Source organism: Phasianus colchicus, chromosome 12, assembly GCF_987193195.1.
Source record: "Phasianus colchicus chromosome 12, bPhaCol1.hap1.1, whole genome shotgun sequence".
Classification (NCBI taxonomy): domain Eukaryota; kingdom Metazoa; phylum Chordata; class Aves; order Galliformes; family Phasianidae; genus Phasianus; species Phasianus colchicus.
The window spans coordinates 7,483,321-7,507,695 of record NC_143447.1 but is presented as its reverse complement, the minus strand read 5'-3'; the positions used below and the strand labels follow the sequence as shown (position 1 = coordinate 7,507,695).

Below are 24,375 nucleotides of genomic sequence, written 5' to 3'. Positions count from 1 at the left end.
AAGAAGCCAATCAATTTATTTTCCTTTGTCAGGCAGAATCTGGTGGTGGTTCAGCATCCCGCACTGCTCTGCACTGCAGTTCTTAATGCCAAACACACTTTCACAACTAATGCATGAAATCTACCTTTGGTCTTCTGAGCTTTGTGTACAAAATGCTGAGAGCAGTGACTTTGTTTTGGTGGCTTAAACTGCTGCCCCCCAAAAAGGAAAGGGGAAAAAAAAAAAAATACAGAGCAAAGCTCTGTATATAAGCTCCTGCTTATTTTTCAAAGTTCTAGAAGCACTATGAAATCTCTTGGCCAGTAATCCTAAAACTTTTACAAACTTTCAGCAAAGTGCCACCTCCCAAGCAGCTTCTGCTGTCCACAGTATGAATTTTGCATGGGAAAGAACGAGGGCCCCAAATGTTTGAAACTGCGTGCTAGAAAGCTGGCTGGTAATTAGTCTTCCCAGAGTGGACATTGTGAAAACAAATCATGGAGCCATTTGTTGCTGTTCTACCTAAGAACACAGTTAAAAGAGTCTCTATGCCAAAACCCTGAGAAAAAGCTCAGGATGTTCTTTGTGTTTTTAAAATAGAAATGATCCAGCAACCCTGTATTTCAGCTGAGCGCACCAGCCGTTCTGTAATGCGTGTACAGATCACTTTCAAGGAACAAAGCAGGTTGAGAAGCAGGATTTGTGGTGGTTTTGTTACCATGTTTTTATGTCTACTAGAGTATGAAATTAACTTAAAACAATCGGTCCAGAGCCTTAACGATAAATTTGCTCCAGATGTGGGCGATAGGAGTGTATTTCTGGGTTGTTTGAAAGGCTTTGGGCAGCTTGCAGTCTGCTGTCATTTTCCGAGAAGGCTGATCTGAAATGGCAGCACCAGAGAGGCTCATGAATGGCAGTTGTGAACATTCCCTAAAAAAGCTCTTGTAAAAATCCATTTTACCCATGGCATTTCCTTGGCATTTTTTTCCCATGAGTGTCTGGCAAACGGTGCAAGGCAAAGACTTCTAGAGAGCCAGGACTGCAGCAAAGATAGAGCAGGGACCTCTGTGGGTTTTGCTGCAGTTTCATTTATGGGAATAGGTGGTTCCATATATGTTGATGTGGTCTCAGACCTGGCTTATTTATCAGTCCCCAAGACCTCTCTAGGAATGGTTTCCTATGGCACTGTGGAGAGAAGTGGGACAGATTGTCAGAAATGAGTCTTGCTCCAGCTGAGTTTCATGCAGAACAGAAGGGGCATGGTGCTCTCAGCAACTTTGCTAGACCTGCCTCCTGTCCTGCTCACGATGTGGCAGTCCCTGAGACAGGCAGTCCTGCTGCAACGTAGTGTCCTAGTGCACTGCTCAGGAACCAGGGGTCCTTAGCTCGGGGGATGTACATTTTGTTAGAGATTATATAATTTTCTCCGCAGTTTAGCAGTCAGGATTTCTTTAAAAGACAGTATGCACACGACACTGGAACAGTTAGGCTGAAGAGTATTTGGTGACTTTTGTGCACTTTTTGGAAAACTAGATTTGCATAAAGACTGTCTGATTAGTCTCACAGCATACAGCCTGTGGATAGGGTATCCTACTATCTAGCCCTGTATGAGAGCCCTCCTTATGCAGTGAATGAACAGCAGTGAGTTCTGGCCATCAGATGCAAGGGGAATGCTTTAGACATTGTCCCTAATATGCTGTTTGTTGTACCAGGGGAAGTTCAGATTGGATATTACAAAGGATTTATTCTCAGAAAGAGTGGTAATGCACTGGGAAAGGCTGCCCTGGGAAGTGATAGAGTCACCATCCCTGGAGGTTTTCAAGAAAAGGGTTGATGTGGCACAGGGTGACACGGTTTAGATGAGCTGACAGTTGAACTAGATGATCTTACTCGTCTCTTCCAACTCTAATGATTCTATGAAAGTGGGAAACAGCAGAAAGTTCAGAGAAGATCCTGCTTTGTGTTCCATCTTGTGGTCCCAGGAGAGTCTGAGAAAATCAGCAGACCATGAGTTGGAGTCCTTTTGCCAGGGAAGACAATGCAAACAAATCAGATTTTTGTTCGCAGTGACAGTGAGCTGCACATAAATGTCTTGCTAATGAAGGTGCTGTAGGAAATAGGAATTCAGTCACACATACAAAGAATGGGGAAACACCAAATGAAATGAATTTTATTTGCACAAGTTACACCAACCTCATCGTGAGGGGGAAAGAGTGTGGCTAAGCAAGGCCATTAGAAATGATAAAATTGTGTGTGTTTGTGTGTATGTGCCTGAGTACTTTGACAAAGGCAAGCCGTGGAGTGTTGAGAGGCCAGAGCAGCTAAGTTCTTGCTTTCTTACATAGATTAATTGCCAAAGGAAACATTATCCAAACAGTTCCACTTCAAAGGCAAGAGACAACCTTCGGGGAACTTGCGGTACTTTCAATCTGGCCAATAACGAAGTGTAAAATGTAAAATATACATGTTTAGGAAGTAGGACACATGCCGTTCAAGACAGGCCTTTCCCATGCTCTCAGACCAGTGCAGCTTCATTTGATGTGCAAATGCATGATGTGTGATCTGTCCTGGCAATGCGCTGCCTGCCAGCAGCACAAACATTCCACAAGCACCCTTTTGGGTTCCTTCAGCATGCTTGGCAGTCTCTGCAGCTTGAGCTTTTCTTACCATGTATTGCTGTTGTGGTTGCACAATCCAGGTTTGTTTAGCAGGTCTCATCGAGAGACAGAAGGCAAATAAAAACATCTCAAAACTAGTAGGGAATTGCAGGATTAGGTGATAGATACTGGGATTAAATGACAGTACAATGAATTGTTACAGTAATGCTCTGAGGAAGACATCAGTAACACAGAATTCATCAACCCTTGAGCCAGATTTTTGCAGCAGATGTCCCAGCCTTCCTATGCACTGGAAACTTCTGGGCATTATGTCTGAGGGCAAGGGACCTCCATCACGTGTTTATACATGTCACCTGGAATTGGGTGCAGTAATGTTCCCTGCAATGCTTGCTGGCACTACAGGCACAGCCAGAAATAATCCGCACTGTGCACAGTGTGTGGCAGCCTCTCACTGTCTGATGGAACTCATTCTATAAACCTGTGACAAGTAACTGTGCAAATGCTCACGACAGAGAAGCAGCGGCTCATGAGTGCAGTCCTTTTCAGTACTTTAACTTTGTTGATAACAGAAAAAGATAGTTGTGGTCTTCACAGTGCAACTGGGCTGTGTAGTGACTGTGTGGGAGGTTGGTTTCTAGTGTGGGTTGTGGATTTAACTCAGCTGTCTGAACTGTTCAACAATTAACCATTCTTATGAGTCAGTGACATGCTGGTGTCTAATAGTAAACTGAGGGGATTTGGGGCATTAGGCAACAACTGTAGTAATTTAGCCCCATTGTACCAAGAGCTGAGTGGTCTTTGTGCCTCTGTTCCTGGACGATGTGTTCTCTGGGACAGATTCTCAGTCCTATGTGTGTGCATAGCCTACGGCTTGCTGGAGGTAACCACGCACTGGTGCTAAGACTGCCCCGGCACTGCAGCTCTGGCTGTGCTCTTCACTAAAATGGTTGAATGGGTACTGCAGCCAGATGTAAGAATCCGTAGTTTATGTTAGCCTTGAATTCCAGTGTGTCAGTTCTGGTCCTCTGAGAAAAATTAGGCAATGCTTATTGAAGCCAGCATCCCAGTGCTGTATGTTGTGCTGTTTGGAAGAAGAAAGTGGGACCCCGTCACCTTGTAGTAGCAGATCCTAGTTGCACTTCAGTCCCATGGTATTATATTACTATTGTCACATCAGCCAAATCCCTTCTTCCAAATGGCCCAACTTGAAAATTACTGAAGGCTCCCACTTTGCTTCAGAAGGCTCCGAGTCTTCTGGCAGAGCCACACATAGTTCCCTAATATGTGTGTGCTGTCAGTGGCTGTAGAAGATACAGTGAAGACAGAGAAGGAATGTGTTTAATGGGGACGAGGAAGAAAGATGCATTTTATGCAGCTGTAGTGTAATGTGCTCAGGGAAGTCTGTTTGAATTGACTGGGAATGCTGATGGCAATGCAGAGCCACAGAGGTTTTTCCTGCTTCCTGGTGGAGACAGCTCCAGTCGTACCGCACTGTGAATATCAGTCATTGTGGTATAAAGATGTTAAGAGAAAAATTGCTTCCTGTGTTGATAGACTTAGTGTGCAGTAAATGGAGGTGTATGGATGCAAATGTACGGTGGTTATAAGTGTAGCTCTCCAGAGCTCTCGCTGTGATCATGAAGAGAGAGAAATTGTGCTCTGAATTCAGTATTGTTATGGGTTTTGTTTTTTTTCAGGACAGAACAGAGGAACAAGAGAGCATTATAACACAGTGCCTCCACATGTGCAGGGCGAGCTGTTCTACACTGGCTTCTGTGGGGAGGGGGAGGACAGTTCTTTGTAAATGGGCACACAAAGGTGTGAGTGCTATTCAGGTAGTATTGCACCCATCACTTTGTCTGAAGACCACAGAACTGCAACTGCCACCCCTTTTCACATCCTTTTTCCCAGAAGCAATGCACCAACTCTCACTTTGCTGTACCTGTGTACGCATTTATTGATGCATTTATTCTCACCGGCTGGGGGCCAACAAGATGTTAATTTACTATGGATTGAAGTTTGCTTACTTTATTAGATGACAGTACTCCACGCTTTCAGTAATTCCAAGACAACCTTCCCTACCATTTTCTTTAAGAAAAGCATTCCATTGCTTGTGCCTTGTGACTGGTTGGGGTGGTGGAACAGGTTGCAGGTAGGTCAGAGGGATAGAGAGGAGGGAATATACAAAGTGCTGGTTGTCTGCACACAGACCCACAGCAATGCTGCACATGGCACTGGGTAAAACAAGTAGAAATTAAACTGTTTAATGTGCTCCTGGTATTCCATACTTTCCTTTTTGAGAACGCAGTTTCACTCCTATTGTTCATTTGTTACCTTTCATCCAATCTGTTTTAGTGAAGTGACTTTATCTACAGCAGATGAACGTGGGTTAAGCCAACAGTGTTATCCTGTGCCAGGTACAGCCAGTGCCATTCAGTGAAGCAGCCCAGCACTGCTGACGTAGTAGTTATGTATCTGAATTGGCACTATTTCACATGAGCAATGAAAGTAACCCTGCATTTAAGAGCCTGCTAGAGGGGAGCGGTGTACTACCCGGCCCTGAGAATTTCATTGGTGTCAAATTAACATTCAGTCTGTCCTTTCCCCCTGTTTTAGCCTTTTGAAATTAAAAACAAGTAAAGCACCAATCCATAAAAAGACCTGGGTGTTAATCTAGTCATCTCTGTGACTCACGTACTGGAGAAAGAAAAGACACTTGTAATTGTTTTAAACATTATCCAAAACTCAAGCTGTGATGCAGCCGTTTGCAAGGGTGCCCCACTGGCTCTGATGATTTCAGACCTTCCCCAATAGCTAAACTTTGTGACCATAACAGTGAGGATGAACTCTGGCCACGGCCTAGATCTGCAATTCACAAGTGTTTTTCATACAGCTGCAATAATATTCTAGAAAATGTAATTGGCCTTTTACTTCATTCACTTCTGCAAATGAAAATAAAGCTACTGTGAGAGCAGATCTTTTGCTAAGAAAATATTTTTTTAAATATTTTTATAGCTCTGTCAACAATAAAGGAGTCTCACAGTCTAAAGTCTTTCTCTAAACCTTTTTAATGGAAAAAACTTCATAGAAAATATCCTTTTACTTTTTTAATAACATATAACTATATACATGATTAAAAACTGTAACAAAAAGCTGCAGGGACTGGAAAAATGTTTTGTTGGATCCATGCAGATGGTACATTTAAAAAAGGAATTCACAAATCCATGTACATCAAATGGAGCTGCAGTGACAAGGTTGGAAAAAACATGGCAACTCTGTGTTATTTACCTGAATGTACAGGGAGTAAAGCACAGACGTACAAATCACACAAAAAGAATACAAAAGAGTACACAGTGTAAATGCTGTTACCACAGGAGATCTCTTTTTTAAAGTAAATAGGAAAAAGGAAATAAAATCTCCTTTGCCACATTTTATATTGCAGTTTAAAGATAACTAATTTCTTACTTGCTGTACTCTTAACTCTGACATACGCTACAGTACAAGTACATGACATTTCCATTTCACAACTCAGGAATATTTTGATTCATTTTCATGTCTGTGGATGTACTGTCATTTCTGAATAATATCATGTATATATATTCCTTTAAAAACACATACACAGATTGACATGAGTTAGAAATACAAAATACTGAGGGCTACAACACTACAAAGTGCTGGATACTCTTGTCCTGGTCCAGCAGTATATTTAAGGACACACACAACTTCAAATCTAAGAGGAATTGTTCAGAGAATAAAGAAAAGTAATGTGCAGAAGTGATGACTTGCTGAGTCAGGGCTGGAGTTTTCAACAGGCTGTAGTACAGACTGTAGCTAGGAAAACTCTTACACCTGAGGCCATCATTTTGTCCTTAAGCCCCACAGAACATATCTACAGATTATTTACTGCACTTTTACAATACATTGTCTTAATTCTAAGTTAAAACATAAAGCAAAACCATTAAAAAAAGTTGGGGAGTTCTGCAGCTGGAAGGAAGGAGACAGTGTTCAGTTTGTTAATTGCAAGTTGGAAGAGATTCTATAGGCAGCAGAAAGTAGTGTGGCAGGTCTTAAGCATCTCACTTTTAAAAGAACTTGTTCACATTTTTATCTTGGGCTGAACAAAAGCCAAACGTCTTTGAAAAGTACAATACCAGCCAGTAAGCTCACCTAAGGCTCGCAAGTATGGTGCAGATGACAAGCTGTGATTCCATAAGATAATCAAATTAAACCGACTTCTTTGCTGGATTCATCCTGTGGCAATGAATACTGGATGATTCTCAGTGTAATCACAAGCACTGTACTAGCAGACAAACAAATGGAGACTGTGTGTGCAAATACTTGCTTAGAAAAGAAGGGAAAAAAAAGCTGAAAACAGTGACAACAACAACAACACAACTAGGCAGGCAGTGAAAGCTGAAATGCTCTGTGCAGCCCTGGGATCTGTTTCTGTTCTCCTCAGCACCCTCTCACCCTATCTGGCCGTGCTCTTTTGTCAAGCAGGTAAAACCTTTTGAGTCCCTGTAGGTGAGAGAGGATTTCTGCTTTAGCAAGTCATAAAATAATTATTAAAATAAAGTTTGAAAACCAAAACATTGTGGGTTAAATCTCACTGGTAAGTGTATTTTGTTGTCCATATAACAACATAGTTCCCTCCCCAGTTTAACCTCTTTGTGAACATGCCTACCTAAAATTTTTTGTCTGGTTACAATTCAGTCTTTCGTTTCTTAAGAACATCCATGGCACCTGATTACTATTCAGTCCTAGCATTTCGGATAAATCTGGTTTGTAATGCCCTGTATGAAATAAGAATGTTAGAAGAAGGCAGGTCTATTTGAGAAGGCAACTTGAAAGCAGTGACTTATTTTATTTGAAGAAGAGATAAATGTGTGTGTGCATGCATTTGCGTTCAACGGTTTTATAGCTAAAACTGTTATTGATGCCCAACAGCAACTTCATCTTATTAAGATTTGTTTTATAAAGATGTAATGATTCTCAAGAGAGTTTTGTGAAAACATGCAGAGTTGGTTTGCATTAGTTATGCAATTATGTGCCCAGTACATATGCTGCAACTTATTTTCTTAAATACATATTGTGTAACACGTTTTATTCCTGAGTGCTGGTCTCCATAAAGAATAGAGAGGGTGGCATCATGTGCTCTTCTGCACTATGCGGTCTTGCATCATTTTAGGAATTCTTCTGAGGGATCTTTATTGTCACTGTTTTAACTTCAGAATATTCTCTCAATCCACTTTCACCCCTAAAAAACAAATCGCAGCATCAACTTAGATCTGAAATTAAATCCTTATTGAGCAAAACCTTGTTAAGTGCTTCCTCACTGAGGATATACCCTACATTTCTGGCATAGGTTTCTGTTGTACACTGATTTTGTACAGGTTTCTTTTCATGGCACCTTTTCAGAAAACCTGAATATGAAGTTATGCGTTAGGTCAAAGGTACAGCTGATAGCTCCAGCATTTGTAAGGAGATCGGGAGTGACATTAAACCTAGGAATATTCATTGTCCCTTGATGGAACTGTTAGGAGTGAATTGATGTCCTCCATCCTTTCCAGATCCTGAAGATGTTCAACCACTAAGACTTTCACCACTGGCCAGCAAAATTACTGCTTATAATTGTACCCAAGAAGGAAAAGATCCAAACTGATCCTTATGGAAAAGGAACTGCTCACAACTGTGGTTAAAGGTAACTGTGACTCTTAAACCTCTGTTTTGTTTTTTTTTTCCCTGACACAATCAATGTCCAGCAGCAGAAATCAACATTTGCACTTACTGTGGAAGAGCATTTAGCCTGCTCAGATTTCCACTAGTTAACTAGAAAATCTGTTTTTGCCCCAGCACAGCATCTTATATACGATGCTAAATACTGGCAGAAAGAAGCTAGCCACCTTCTAGGTCCCAGCCATGGGACACGTGGCTCTGTGGGGTATGTGTTCTGCTTTGCTTAAGTGATGATTAATGGGTGTTTCTCAACACTGTGTAGGATCTTCTTGTAGTCAGCTCTGGCCTGCCTCATCTATTAGACAACTCTGCTGAGGTTTAGAGTGGCAGTGGCATGGCTTCTTGGACATTAGGCCTGCCTCCTCGGAAGTACAGATACTTGCATTTTGCTGTTCATGTGCTGAGAGATAGAGAAACTAGTGAAGTGAACAGTTGGAGTTCTAGTATGTCTGCTGAATGCTGTGTGCATAAAGCAAACCTCTCCACCTCAAAACGTGTACAGTCCAAGTCCATGAATGGAGGACGTCTTCTACATGAATCAATGAGAGGATTCTTTTGAACAAGCACTTACAGTCATTTACTTCTTAGTAAGAAGGAGTTACTTCTTTCTTAGAGGAGTTACATTTTACACCATTCATGTAGTGATAAGGAGCTTTAAAGGAGTGTAAATGTAATGAAATTCCTCCTTTAGACTTTTTTGAGAATAAAAGAATGTTTTTAGTAGCCTGAAAGTAAACAGAAATCAGTTGCATTTTGTATATGCATGCAAATTCTCTGTTGGTATATTCTGATACATTCTGTGAGAGTGTAAAACAAATGTAGCACATCTCAACTTTCTGAGTTCATTTTTTTCCCATGTGTGATAAAATTCTGTTAATTCACATGCAGAGACAAAATAAGTCCCACATAACACAGAGTTAGCAAAACATCACAGTGGCACAATTAAAATCTGGCTGTAATATTGTATTAGCTTAGCAATGGCACACACACATATGAACATTTTCTTGCCTGTGTTTTGTTGTTCTTTAATTGCTCAATATTATTGATGCTGTAAAATGTATCACTTAAAGCAGAGATCTAAGAAACCTTGGCATTTTAACAGAAAGCATGCAGATACAAGCTGGGATGTGAATTAGAAGGTGGTATCTGATCAGAGATGCTGTGAAGGGTGTAGAATAATTACAGTGTAACTAGCAGACTCTATTATGGTCTGCCTCTGAGTTTCTCTGCTGTCCCCTGTTGAGAATCTACTGGAAACCAGTCTCACCTGCAAGACTTAAGGAATAAATTTAGAGAGGGATTTTTTCAGTCCAAGGGACCCATGCACTGAGAAAGTGTGCGTAGCCACCAGAGATTTCCATGGTGCTTACAAGCAGGAGGGACCTCAGGTTCAGTAATGCTTGCAGTGATGATATGGGTGAGGCAGAGGGTGGAGCATGGGACTCACTCTCAAAATCCAAACACCAAAGCTATTTGTAGGTTTTCAGAAACCTTGGTGTGAGAGAGATTGCCATTAAAACCATTCACTGTTCGTGCTTAGTATTTTCAAAGCCATGGATGGGAATCAAGTGTACAACTACTGTAAATTTTTTTCAGGGGAGCTGGGGTGGTGTCTGATTCCCCCCCACCCTTTTCTGAAAAACTCTACAGTGCTAAGATGTGAATATTTTGCTTGCACAGTTAACCTCCCTGAAGTCAGTGGGGTCACTCTTGGGTGTCAGGTTACTCATGTGTTCTTTAGAGCTTAGTAGTTTTAGAATATTTTCACAATGATAAGAGTTAGATGAGCTGACATATTTATGCCAGTGTGAGATCACCTCATAACTCATGAATGTGGAGAATAGTACAAATGTGTTATTCAAAGTACTCCCTAATGAGGGAAAATATTTCAGACTACATAAGAGCTTATTTTATAGATCAAGTTGTATACTTCAACAAATTTAAAGTTTTAAAGAGTTTGACCTTTAGTTTTACTGCTAAGCTTGCCTTAGCCATAAGCTATTTTGAAATCTTAGGTGAGGCATATCTGGTGCACATGCCTCCTGCAAAGAAATTAATTGAATCCTTTGTATGCATAACCAGTCTGGAGCTGATGCAATTGCTAAACTTCTTTGTGACTGTAATGAGAACTAGAAACTGGTAAGATTTTGAATTAGGTACATGGGGCAGTATTTGATGGTGGAGCTCCATTTCAAAATATTTGGTGCTTAATTCTAAATGGAATAAGAAAGAAAGCTTTGTAATGGAAGGTGATTCTTTTTACAGGATGTAAACACATTTGCCTATCCTTCCCTAAGCCTGATTTAATTTAACATTGCTTATAAATGTGGAAAAGACAGATAACTTTTAAATTAAATTCCAACACACCTATATTAGCAAAGGAAAAAAATAGCAAGAGAAGCAAAAAATGGCAAAACAACCCTGAAACAAATACACTGAACTATGTAAAGAGAATCTTTATGGAAAAGTACTGATTAATATGGATAAGGAAAACCTGTTGGAAAACACAGGTTACAGTTGGAACAAATACAGAGAAATTTCAAGGATCTTTCAGAATAAGAAGGGACTCCCAGTAACTCATGTTGCTGTGTCACAATAAATAGATAAATAAATAACTAAAAATCACTTCCAACTGGCAGTGATTATGAGTCATTTTTTACTATACCCTGATCCTCAGATGGGAATATTTCCTGATCTTAACTTACAAGGATGGATTTTATTAAGTTGGAGAGCTGAAAACACTTTAGAAGACAATAGTGTAATACTTACATCTCTCTACCATTGCCAGACATTTTGAAACCTCCAAAAGGACTTTGGGCATTTAAGGCGTTGTAGCAATTTATCCTGTAACAGGAAAAGGCATTAAGTTCAATTGCACTGTCAGAGGCACATTTGAACAACTCTGGAGATATTGAAACTGACAGAGCTAAGGATACTGTACAGCTACTAGTAATAACAAACTTGTATCTTGCTGAAAAGAAATGAGGGACTTATCCCACAAAAGCAGTGTTCTACTCAAAAGCAGAGCAGGGTTTAGCTTGTGGGGACTGGAAGAGGGCAGGGAACACTGGCTTCACTTCACACGTGAGCTTCACTAATGAACTGCTTGTTAATCTGCTGACAAACCTCATGTAAGTTTGTAACACAAAACTATCAGATTTGAATTCATCCTTTTTCCACCTGATTTTTCTTGCATCTGTACTTTACCTAAGTTTAACAAATTGCAAGCTATTAAGCTTTAAGATCAGCACTTTGTACACCTAAAGATGTGAGAGAAATAGGTGTCCCTTTGGTTCCTTACTGGAGAAAATACGTGATACTTTATGCCCTTAGCAGAAACCTCACAGGATTCTTCTGCTCCACAGAAAGGACCGTTTGTACTCCTGTTTTGTTCTCAGCAGTGCTGTTCAGCAGTGTAAGGGACAGCTATGCTAACAGAAAGCAAGGTGCCTTCCACTTAACAGCATTTGACTGCTATGAGCCAGGAGGCAACATCCCCCAACAGCTGTTCAGTATCTTGCATAGTGATTCACCACTAGGATGGGCTAGATAAACACTTTTCAGACAAAGGGTGCAAAACTGAGGTAACATGATGATAATGAGTCAAACTCTTTATCTCCAAGAGCAGGAGTGTGATAACTTCTGCCTTACCAGACTGTCCCAGCCTGCATTGCTGAAGAGACTGTCAGGGCCTTGTTTATATCATTTGTAAAGACAGCAGCTACCAGCCCAAAATCAGAATTGTTGGCTCTCTCTATAACTTCATCCACGGTTTTAAATCTCAGTATTTCTTGAACAGGCCCGAAAATCTGCAAGAGACATTAATCATTAATTTGTAAAACTGCTCACTCAGCAATATTTTATTCCTGTTCTATTCTGCTTTTAAAATGGTTTGTCCTTTCTTGTTTTACTTTCTACAAAGTTTCACAGCAACATTTGTTACCAATAAAAGCTGTCTGTAAAACTACATGAATTTCCCAAAACAGTCTTCCTAGTGAAACACATCAATTTCTTCCTTTATCTCTTTGAAGTCTGAGACTACAGCAAATAACAAAAATTGAGCTGCTTTATCTATACTGATGCTGTCAGTTGTTCTATGCATCAGTTCTGAAAAGATTTTACTCTTTGTTGTTGCTGTATAGCAGTAATATTCAGTCTAAAGCTTTTGTCTTACGTTAAAAAAGGAAACAAAATGATATTTAGAACATTTCAAAATGATCTTGTCCACGTGTGTGAATACCTCCTCCTTGGCAATCCGCATGTCATCTGTTACATTGGAAAACACTGTAGGTTCAATGAAGAAGCCCTTTCTTCCTAGCCCTTTACCCCCACATTCAAGTTTTGCTCCTTCAGTAATGCCGCTTTGAATCAGTTCCAAGATCTTGTTGTATTGTTTTTTATCAATCTGAAAGAGAGAAGAAGCTGTTTGACTTGCATTTGACAGTCAACCCAAAATTAGTCTTTTGGGCAAGCAATATTGCAGACAATAGATTCATATATATTTTCCCTGTTGGCTTGAGATGCCGGAGATCTACAAATAGCTGCTGACTGTAATGGAGGGCTGTCTTCCTGAAGATGTGTCTCTATATGTACATGCTTACCCATGTTGTTCCTAAGGAATCTGGTTGGTAAGCACAAACATACCAAGGCATTATTTTTTTTGTTCTTAAGTAACTTCTGAAAATTTGATAAGCCTATCTTGTTATTAGTGGCAGGTGTATATATGTCTAATTCTGACCATCTTTTGCTTCTAATTCCCATTTCTCTGGTGGTCTACAAGCACAGTTACTGATGTAGACAATTCTTGATAATACATGCCTGCACAGAGACTTTTGCCGGCTTCTCTCTTATAAATGGTAGCACTGTGTAGTTTGCAAACACGTCTTGGCAGCTGAAGACCAGAATCCTGCTGTTAAAACTGGGAGGCAAACTTACTTAAGTTCAGGAAGAGAGTTTTCACTAAATAGCATCTCTGACCTGGAACTCCAAAATATGCAGTGAATGAACTCTATCCTGTTAAGAGTTAAATGCTTCCAGGCAGTTTCTGGATCGTAGAGCTGAAGCACTGTTCCTTTACCTGTGGCCCTTGTTCCGTAGTTGGGTCAAAAGGACTCCCTACTACTCTCCTCTTTGCACGCTCTACGCTTCTTCTAACAAACTCTTCATAGATTGATTCTTCCACATAAATCCTTGAGCCTGCAGTGCAGCATTGCCCTTGATTGAAGAAGACCCCTTGGTGAGCCTGTTCCACAGCATAGTCCACTACAAAAACAAGATAATGTACACTGCTCTTAAACATCGTAGGCACATCCAATTTTGCAGCAATTTCATGTATACTGCATAGTGTCACATCTACAAGACAGAAACAGCTGATTCTGTGATCTTCTTGGCCTATACAAGCGACCACATAAGGCTATAAAATTATAGGTCAATTATGGAACAATCAACCCATGATTTCTGTTTCACCTTCTTTAGATGTAGAACCAAGGCATCCAGGATTCAAGCAGGAGGGGAAAATCCAGGCATATTTACACATTCATAGAATCATAGAATGGCCTGCGTTGAAAAGGACCTTAATGGTCATGAGTTTCAACCTCCCTGCCACAGGCAGGGTTGCCAACCACCAGGCTGCCCAGAGCCACATCCAGCCTGAAATTCAGAGCTAAATTCTCCCACTGCATGTAACAGCTGACTAGAAAAGAATCTGGGCCATGTGATACTGAATTTATCATTGAAAAGCAATGACTTTCAGCACTGCAATACTTCTGTTATCATCTGTAGCACTTCGGAACACTGTTTAAGGTATAGTCCTTTATGGAATAAACAAAGCATGTTTTACTCTCAGTAAATCTCAACAGAGATGTCTTATTCTGCTTTCAGCATAGTCATGAAAAAAAATTATGTTGGGTGTTCCCTGGACTAAATTCAAGTTTTCCCAGGCAGCTCCATGGAAACTGAAAACAATAGTGGATAGACCTGATTAACTGATACATCTTTCCCATAGCCAAGTCTGGCACAAAGAAGGGCTCTAATAACCATTCTTCCCTGATTTTTGTGGATTTTTTAATTTTTTTTTTTTAAATGTGCACTGAACTTTGAACAGCTTTGTCATGCTTTCTGCTAACTTTTGGCACACAGCGTTCCTCAAACAGAACAAACAGCTCCTTTGGAATGGTGAGCAAATTGTCTGCTGTTCTTAAATAATCAGAGCTTTGAAGTTTGAATTTCAGGTCAAGTGCCGGTGGTTGTAATTATGGGAAGGCCAGAGAGCTTTAGTATGATATATTGTGGAACCGACAGTCCCGAGGAAGACTTTGCTCTTCTTTGTGCCCTGCTAATCCCCGGTGGCCTGCAACTTCTTACCAGGTCTCCAACCTTATTTGGCAGATACAGCAGGTCACAGATAAACTACAGCTGTGTGGCAGCTAGGAGCATTTTGTTCCTCCCCAGGGAAAAACAGAGCACAGACCTGCTCCCAGCATATACTATTCTACTGAAAGTGTTCAGATGATCCAATCTGAGTAAGTAGGTTAGGGACAGTTGAGACATGGTGTGAGTTGGAGATGACTTACTGGGGTAAAGGCTTGAACATCTACACCTGGCTCCAGGTGGCAGGAGCCTCTTTGGCCTACCAAGAAGACTGTGACTGCAGTTTAGCTGCCCCAGCGTGGGAAAACTTTCCCATGTAGGAAAGACTTCCACTACTGAGAGCTGTCAAGGTTTCTCTAGCCTTTCAGACGTTGGAAATTTCTGAAAATGAAGGTGGGACTGTAACCAGCTCTTGTAATATATGCTATTCAGAACCATTCTATCCACTTTTTGTCCTTAAATGAAAAGACCAAATCTTACACGTCCATTTCTTTGAGTTGCAAAGTTAGAAAATGCAGTAAGTACAGTGTGCCTGCACAACACCTGAAAGGATAGCTCAAAGCAAGGTCATCTTAATGGGGTGATAACTTCAATACCTCCTAATATCTCCTAAATATCAACACTGTTAACTATTTCATTGCTGATCATTTCAGCAGAAACTTCTAGTCTGTGTTTTTATCCTGTCCTAAACTGCTGTCCTGTACCTTCTCAGGTGCCAAAAATCCCAGCTGCATCTCATCTCGTTGCCAAGATCTTCAGCTCCCTGCTGACACTGGCAATGAAGATATTTCAGTACACAATTCTTCAGTTGTGAAAACGGATAAAATGGAAGTCTCCATCTATAGCTAATAATTAAAATAGCTTGAAAAGGAATCCTGCACTATTAGCTACTCAAATTAATTCAAAGCCCTCCCTCTGCATATTGGCTTTGAATCTCTCACAGACCACCTCACTGCAGAGTTTAGAACAAGTATGTATGAGACCATGTCTGCAATTAACACCATATCTATGTTCTTGGTTCTGACTGTTTTTCCATTTTGTTCTCTGCAAATCTCTGGGTACAAATGTTTTCTCATTATAAAAATATCATAACCCTGGTCATTTTTATAATATTGAAAAGTGCAACTAGTTACAGTTGTATTCGTCCACTTCATTTTGTCTGAAAGATAAGCCTTAAGATGAAGAAAGAAAAGGAGGCCACAGAAACATTTAAGAAAAATGTGGAAGTGCTGACTTACAATCAGCATCTGCAAAAATGATGTTTGGGCTTTTCCCACCCAGCTCCAGTGTAACTCTCTTCAAGTTACTCCTTCCAGCTGCTTCTTGGATCAGCTTCCCAACCTGAAAGGAAATGGAGACAAGTTTTACAGGCAGTGTAGTCATACGGTTCACTTTAACAGCCAATGCTGGACATCACTGCAGCAGAGTCTTAAGTATTCCAGCAAGTTCTTCAGTCTAAACAGATTTTCATCATCAGTGGGCAGCGTTACAGTTTTCTTGTTCTAGAATTGGAGAGGGGACAAGGCAAAGCACAAGGTGTTTGTACCCTTCATCCTTTTGTACTGATGCTAAAATGGCTTGGACTTTATTTTAGGGTACTTTAGAGCGGTTGAGTTAAATATCTGAAACTGACATAGCTAGAATTATTTCCATCAAAACTACTGGCATGTTCACAAGATTTTACATCTACTGCTGAGAGGATTGCTCATACAATTTTTAGTTTAATGCAGAACAAAATAGATCTGATAACAGAGTATGTATTAAGTCTTTATTAAGCATATTGCTATTCATCAGTAATAACTGGTATCACACTTCTTTATGTAGTCCAAAGTGATGATTGCTATTAGAATTTATTTCTCTGTTATTACTTGTGAAGTGCTAGCCAAAGTGTTTGTAGGCAAGTATTTGTCCTCTAAATTCAGTTTTCAGCACTGCAAGTTTTAAATAATTTGACAGTGAAATCATGATCGAGACTCTGAGGAAATCATCAGCATTTTCTGCAGGATTAGCAGCACACCAAGCAGGGCAAGAAGTTAGAAATGCACCATCCCAGATCTGACCCTCAGCTGCACCACAGATAATCTTAATATGGGTTGAGGAGGTCAAAAGCACCTTCAAATATTTTGGTAGATTGTTGGGTCAGCTGGAGCAGAATGCAGCAGTGTGAGAAAACAAGCAGCATCAAGTTGCAGATCTCACCAAGGAACATAAGGGCTGATAAATGGAGTAGCAGTCTGACAGCTACATGTTTGATGTGTTGTGTGTACCCAGTACAGAGGGCAGTACAGTTGGAAAGGCAGCAGTGCTCCCTGGAAATTCTCTCTTCCCTGGATAAATCAACCAAAAATAGATTGCGTTCTATAGTCACACTGTAACTGGGCCTATTTTGTAGCTACTAAAATATTGCAGGTATCCCTCAGTAAAGCATGGCATTAAGTGTCTCTTTACTGGTAAGAAGCTTTGAGAAGTGATTTCTCTTAACTGCAACATGTTTTAAGGTCACATGGAAGTCAGATGTGATGTGAGTCCGCAGTGGGACTTCTTTCTCCACTCTTTTCTCTATCTAATTGGATTTCTCACTTTTCCATTTCTAAAGCCAGGTGAGTAGGATTCCCAGCAGCAAGGGGTTAATGGTTGACAAGCTAAGCCTCCTATAGAACTGAGGTCTGTCTGCTGGAGAGAGGTAAGTCAGCACAAGAGTAATTAGAAAGCAAATGAAACAGAAACCATGGCCTCCACAGAAAGCAAATAAAAAACAGACACAAAAACCCATCAAACAAACACCAAAACACCCAACTAACCAAATGAAAAAAGACACATAAAGCAAAAACGCTGGAGGGCAATGAAGGAGTTGTCAGCCCTTTCATGTACCTTTGTGCTTAGCTGTTTATCTGGTGATACTACAATTGTGTGTAACTGAGGGTTTAAAAAAGAAATATAGAAATTATCGTTAAATTTCTTTCTCCCTATATTGATGGAGTGTTGACGTTATCATGAAATTCCTTGCATACCCCCTTAATTGGAACTGATTTTATTGCTGTGTTTGACTGACAGCCAGAAGTGAACATGAAAAAGATGGGTCCTTTCTGCCCTCCACCCTCGCTACACATATTGAGCACGTCATCTGCAAATTCCAGCCTCTCAAACTGCTGAAAGCGTACACTGGAAACTAGTGAGAGTGCTGTGTTTATAGCCAGTGCCAGCTAATGCCATCCACACCCGCGCTGCCTTCAACCTCCCTCTCTCAGATAACAACAGCCACCTATTTTCCCTCAAAAATCCACAAAGAGCAGAGCAGACCAGAGCAATCAGAGCTAGGTGTTCAGCCCAGCATCCCTCCTCCCCCTTCCAGTGCACCACTTAAATGTCAAAACTGTTCTGTCCACATAAATACGGACTTTTGAAGAACTGTACACTAACAAGTGATCGGCAAACATGCAAGTCCAAATATAAGGAGTGGCAAATAGAGGCAACGGTGTTAATTTCAAAAACTGTTGTTCACAGTACTGTTAACAGGGGGAGGTTAATGTCAAGTTTCCAAATAGAAGCTTAACAGCTCCACTATATCAGAAATCAGTGTAGACATCAGGTTGGTAGGGCTCACGCTGTTCAGCATTTTTGTTCACTGTGCTTCTATTGTACCCTGTGTACACAGGTTGAAGAAAGTCTTAGGGAGGGCACCAGAGCTGCGATTATTTAGTGACAAAGACTGCCTTTTGTAACTGACCTTCTCTATAAAGAGAAAGACAGCATGAAAGGGATAAGTGATAGTGTTCCCATCTGTATGGTCTTTCAATACATGCTTCCTGCGGTGTCTCTCAGCTCTATCTGTGAGCTCCCAATAGGCAGTACGGCCTTGCAAAGGAGCACTGGAAGAGAGGACTCTCCCACAGATAATGGAGCTGTGTGGTTATCCAGCAGGAATGTTGGCAGAGAAAACTGTGACTCCCCATCTTTGTTTTGAATAGGCTTCAAGATTGATATCAGAAGTATCCCTGGATAGCTTGAGATGTACCATACCCTTGAAAGCTGCGTGGAGGGTGAGGCATATGTAATTTGGCCCATCTGAAAGAAAACAATTTGTTACTCAGAACAACAACAACAACAAGAAAGATGATTAAAGAAACATTTTGGAGCACTCCTGTGTAAAACAACTTCTTGAAGAATAGTTTCTGAACTGTGAACTGCACTATGTTAGGTATTGAGAGTGTTTGTTGCTTCTTTCTATGCTCAGTGTCTCCTTCAAGAGGATGCTCATGCAGTCATTTTAAATACTTCTCTGCAGAAATTCAAAGAAGTCTACTGATGTTTTCTTCATTTTCTGTTTTGAGACAGAAAACAGCATCTCAATGGTATAGGTGTTTTTGCCTGTTAAAGCACTGGAAGTCTCACAAGTCAAAAGCAAACCTCTAAGGTTTGTAATACTTCCTCTACAGTTCTGTCAGAACCTCTAGCTTCACCTCTGCTCCGAGCCTCCTCTGGTCACATGTTAAGATATTAGAGAACACGTGAATCAAAGGGAATCTAGCTGAACAACAGATAACTTTCCTGCATGCTGCAAGATAAGACTGTGAAGGTAAGAATGTGCAGGAATCTCTGTAAACTAAAATATTCCATTAACAGTGAAAATTGATGGAAGAACTATACCTCATCAGTTAGTTACTTCAGCATCCTAAGTATCTGGTTTACTGATCTTTGCTATTATAGCTTTCCAGGGATACTGGGAGAACGTCTGAAGAATCTAAGTGTTGTAAGTACAAGAGATTAATAAAGCCCTAGGGAGATGGTACTTATGCATCACCCCATTTGTTTCAGTTTTAAGAAGCAGTTTTTGTAGGCAGCCGTCATCCAAGGACTGTTTCCTAAGTTCTCTCAAAATCACCGAGGAAGGAAAAAGGAAAGGACTTCCTTTCATTCAGGAAGCTCAACCTTTCCAAGATAGAATCAAAATGGAGGAGCTGGAGCAAGAATGAATAATAATGTAGCCTCTTTAAATTCTTCTCATTTCAAACGAGGCATGTCTGTAGTTCTGTAAGCTCACAGACTTCTCAGAAGAGGACAAATCACCTTTAGGATTGTTGTTGTTAAAAACCAAAAATTCCAGGATGTAATTCTTCATGATGTCCAGAACCAGCATGACATTGTATGATCCAGGACAGCTTATACAACTTGTGCAGTAGGTAGACATTCTGTCTACATCATGCATTGTGACATTCATCTCACTTCGGAAATGAAAGGAGATTCCTGCTGAGTAAATTAGAATCAGTGGTAATACAGCTGTTAGCTACAAACATTTGTTTGGCATGAATCAATCTCAACTCTCCTGTAGTTTGCTTTGATGGTCTCTCTTGTATCTTGTTGACTAACGATGAGATCATTCTTTGTTAATCTAAGTGCATAAAGAAAACATTCTGCCAAGCAAAATGCAGGCTTTTTTTTTTCCTTTTCTTTTTTTTTAATGTTGTTTATAGACCTTTTGTTTACACAGGCATCCAGAACAATTTATTGGATATTTATTTGGGTTACTTTGCAGAAGTGCATGAACATAGACCTAAATCCTATCTTTAATCTGTCTGCCTTTTAATGGGTGGTAGTTTGAACAAAGTGGAAGCCAGCCACTTAAGATAAACTTATAGTTGGCCAGGGCTTCAAATGTTTTGTGTGCTATCTGTGATTCTCATCTCGAGAGCGTTTAACAACTGGAGAGAGTTGCAAGCATCTCTGATTTGGAGGTAACACATTTGTTTCTGAACAGAAGTTATTAGAACTCATTAAGCTTTTGCAACAATTTTTTTTTTTTAATCCAGCCAGTTCCTTAAATGCTTTTTTTTTCCTTTTTTTTTTTTTTTTTTTTTCAGCTGCATAGCTTCTTAAACTTCATAATAATCTGTAATCTTAGGCCTTAAACAGATTATGCCTCACTATTCCATGTGCTTCAGGAATTTAGAGGTACCCAGATTCTGTTCAAATGTAGCACACACATACATGTATGGCCAGACAGCTTGCAGCAGTCAAACTGAGACTCTGTATTCACAGTCCTCAGTAGAAATAAAGGTATATGAAGAATAAAGCAGCATCTGAAAATGTATTCTCCCTGCAACTTGTTGGTCTTTTCCCTTTTGCTACTTAGCAAAATCTCTTTCGTACAAGAATGTAGCAGAAAAATGAAGAACATCTTTGCATTTGTTGACGTGTGTAAAAACTGGCCCCTCATCAGCAGTTGTCTGGAAATAAGTTCTGCTGCTTCATTTAAATCTAGGGAAATAGAAGAGACCTGTGTAACTCTCCTGTACCTCTGAGTCCTGCAGCCCAAGAACAGACACCTGGGTAAACCAGACATCCAGAGTTTGAATCTATTCTGAAGCTTGGAAAATGAAAAGGACTTAAGTAAATTGTTGCTAGTAAGTCCTGCAAAAGAATTATATTTTTAGAGGAACTTTAAAGGGCGGACATAGAGGAATAGATGGAACAGTGAAGAAGTTGAAGCAGAGAGGGTCAGAGGAAAATGGATAGGCACGTACAGTGAATAACAGGGTAGGAGATGGCTGAGCTTTGCAGAACCACCTACAAGATCCTGGCAGGCAAGAATTTCACTGTACAACTAAGGACTAGGAAGATCAAGGAGACGTACAGTAAGAGGCAATGGGATGCTAAGTTGTTTCAAGGAAAGCTAAGAAAGGAATGAGAGCCAGTGTTGACACTGTCAGATTGGATGGAATAAAGATTGTTTCTGACAGTTTAATTTTCATGTGATTGTGGAAGATGAGGAAAAAAACATGTCAGTGATGCCCGAGATTGCCATAATTGAGGAGTCTCATGGATCAGCCCTGGTTTGCTATAACATCACAGTAAAAATAAATGCTTCTGTTAAAAAGCTGCTGAAGAGTATAAGTCAAAGCAAGCAGAGAAGCCAAGAAACCTGCTGAAATTTAGGGAGACATAATATTTTTATGCTTACTTTCTTACTCAGTATGATTTTCTGTCTTTCATTGCAGCAGCTGTTGAGGTGAAATTCATAGCTGGGTTGGGTGCCTGCAGAACCCTTCCTAATGAGCTGTGGAGCAATGCACCACGGGATACAGAAAGGAAGTGATCCATGGAGGGTATTTCACAAAAAAGAGTCTAAGGTAAAAAAGACATGGAAGACTACTGTTCTGATGTGCATAAGCAACCCATAAAAGGGAGCGCAAGGAGGAAAGAAAGAAGTGGAATCAAGCAGTGATGGAACCACAGGAAAACAGGTCTTTTCAGATAACTATTTTTCACATACTATTTGAGGAAAAGTGAATGAAAAGTAAATAGTGGTACTTAGTTTTGAAAGTATTAAAGAACCTGAGAAAAGAAATAGAGACAGGGAGCTCCATCCAAACATAACTTTTGTTTTCTTAGTCAAAGTTAGTTTTCTCCCCAGACTTACTGATCTCCTTTAGGACCAAACAGTTTCCATCAATGTTGGAAACACACACTCTAAATTCATACCTTCAAAACCTGTGAAACTTTTGGCTCCTTCTTACAATAATATGAAGGCAAATCTTGAAGACGTTGCAAAGATGGCAAATACAATTGTCCACATATACTTTCAGGCTCAGGAAGTATTTAAATTACTGATTACCAAAGGTTATGAGGGAAAAGCATCACTCTACACGTGCTTTGTTCTTCTGTAAGCAGTCTGTTCCTGGTTATGTTCTGAGATAAGGTACTAGGCTGGACGGGTCTTTGGTGTGGCTGTGTCAGGCTTTATTGAGATAAGGTCATGAACTTGGCCTTCTTGCTGTTATTTCTTTTGTATATGGGTTGGAATCAATACATCTTGTAAAACATTAGCATTAATATTATTTGTAGGAAGAGCAGCCTTTAAATAAACTCCTCAGGACATGATGATGTTTTTTTACAGGCAAATGGTGAGTTTTCAATAGTCACAAACACATACTTGAAAGGTAAACCATTTATATATTTTTCTGAAAGAACTCCATGGTAAACTCAAGAAAAAAAAACCTGCCTCAGACATCTAAACTTGAAGATCTTCAGTACTGTACTGATAGATTTTTTTATTAACCCTCTCAAGTTGAAAGTATGAACTGCCTTAACTAGCATCCAGAGAAAAGGGGAAAGCAGAAGTTTATCGTTCTATTTACATATCTGATGGCTATCAGAAGTCTCATCACTGTAAAGTACTATTGATATACTTCAGAAAATACCAGAGACACAAAATATTTGCATTATTATTTCACTAGAAATTGAAAACTACCTTGGAGAAGTCACACACTCTACAGCTCATATCAGAGCATTGTTTTTGAATTGTACAATGTTGACTTGCTGTTACAAAAATTCAGTGTTACAGGAAATCAGAAACAATATGGTATAGTTTACACTAACTCTGCATTAAAATGTTCCATCTGTTCTTGCTTTTGGTTCTTAGAGAATGGCTTTTTCATCTCTGTAATGCTTTTCACTTCCTATTAGTAAGGCTTTTAAAGGTAGGCACTGAGTTAGTATAAAACCCACAGCTTTCGAGTTTAAACGCCTATTAAAACTAAAGCTGTCTGGAACTACAATAAAAATTTATTTTGGCTACAAAAGACAACTTTGAAACCTAACCCATCTGTATTTTTCCTCCTCCAAACAGAGCAACATCCTGTATCACAGAATATTTAACTTAAACAGAGACCGCATATCTTTATGAAAACAATTGTTTCAACTTAATTTATGGGGGGTAATCAGCTCATATTAAGGTTTTCAGTACTCCAGGATGCTAATATAAATTGGTTACAGAACATGTAATAACTACAGTAATTCCTCCAAATCATCTGAAATCTGCTGTTGCCACTGACTTAGTGTATAACCTGCCTATGTTGCAATGTAAAATTGCCATAAAAATTCATGTGCAGTGGCAACGCAGTAATTGCAAGTTAACTGTCTGTGCAAATTAGGCATACAGCCAAAGTTACATTTTACTGATAGTCTGCATTCATGTGCATTGATTTCCAAACAATCACAGGATATTTCCACTAAAATTATTTATTTGTAGGAGTTGATCTAGTCTTTGCAAGCATTGGGCACACCAGGGAGACATGGCCATGTATCTAGTAGGGCTTTCAGCCTGCAACTGCCACGAGTGGGAGTCAAACATATCAAAGAGAGACTGGATCCCTGGGGTTGAGCTCCCCCCATAGAATAGTTTTGACAGATTTTGCATTGAAAAGGGCCTGTTTTTAGCACCCTCTAAATATAACCAGCCCTGAAACTCCCACAGAGATTCCTTTCTGTCTGCCTTCAGAGGATGAGATAAGGCTCCCTCTCCTGTGACTTCAGTCTGGAGTACCTCTATCATCCCCCCCAACCCTGATAACAGCTGGCTTTGCACATATTTGAGAGCAAGGCATGATCTGAGTTGAGGGATTCGTTTCTCTTTCTGTAGATTACAACCTTCTCCATCTCAACCTCCTTTGTAACGCGTGCATCTTAGAATCAGTGCAAGACATTTTGGCATCCAGGAGGCAATTGGCTCCCTTCATCTTCTTGCCAGTTTTTTCCCCATCATTTTGGGAACAGACACCTTGGACAATTTCCTTTTACCCCACAATCCTTCCTTTTTAGATCACTCAAATATACTTGAATGTAGCATCAAAGCTGAAGTGTATTTGCCCGTTTGCCCTCTTCCTTTCCCCGTTTC

At 40.1% G+C, this 24,375-nt stretch overlaps 1 protein-coding gene and 1 long non-coding RNA gene across 4 annotated transcripts in view; one reads left to right on the top strand and one right to left on the bottom strand.

The window, feature by feature from the left end:
- The window catches only part of LOC149916254 (uncharacterized), a 98,766-nt gene extending 74,491 nt beyond the window's left edge, over positions 1-24,275 (top strand). Inside the window, exons 3-4 of the long non-coding RNA XR_016470342.1 lie at positions 8,168-8,298; positions 21,698-24,275. This is a non-coding gene — a long non-coding RNA (uncharacterized LOC149916254). The remainder of the gene's footprint in view (positions 1-8,167; positions 8,299-21,697) is intronic.
- Positions 5,656-24,375, bottom strand: part of ALDH1A2 (aldehyde dehydrogenase 1 family member A2) — an 80,926-nt gene continuing 62,206 nt past the window's right edge. For all 3 annotated transcript variants that reach the window (XM_090148795.1, XM_090148796.1, XM_031616494.2), the window contains 6 exons: positions 15,941-16,043; positions 13,411-13,595; positions 12,574-12,738; positions 11,985-12,142; positions 11,103-11,177; positions 5,656-7,854 (listed from right to left, as the gene is read on the bottom strand). In XM_090148795.1, the coding sequence (XP_090004921.1) occupies positions 7,782-7,854; positions 11,103-11,177; positions 11,985-12,142; positions 12,574-12,738; positions 13,411-13,595; positions 15,941-16,043 (759 nt within the window). In that variant the 3' untranslated portion in view covers positions 5,656-7,781. The remainder of the gene's footprint in view (positions 7,855-11,102; positions 11,178-11,984; positions 12,143-12,573; positions 12,739-13,410; positions 13,596-15,940; positions 16,044-24,375) is intronic.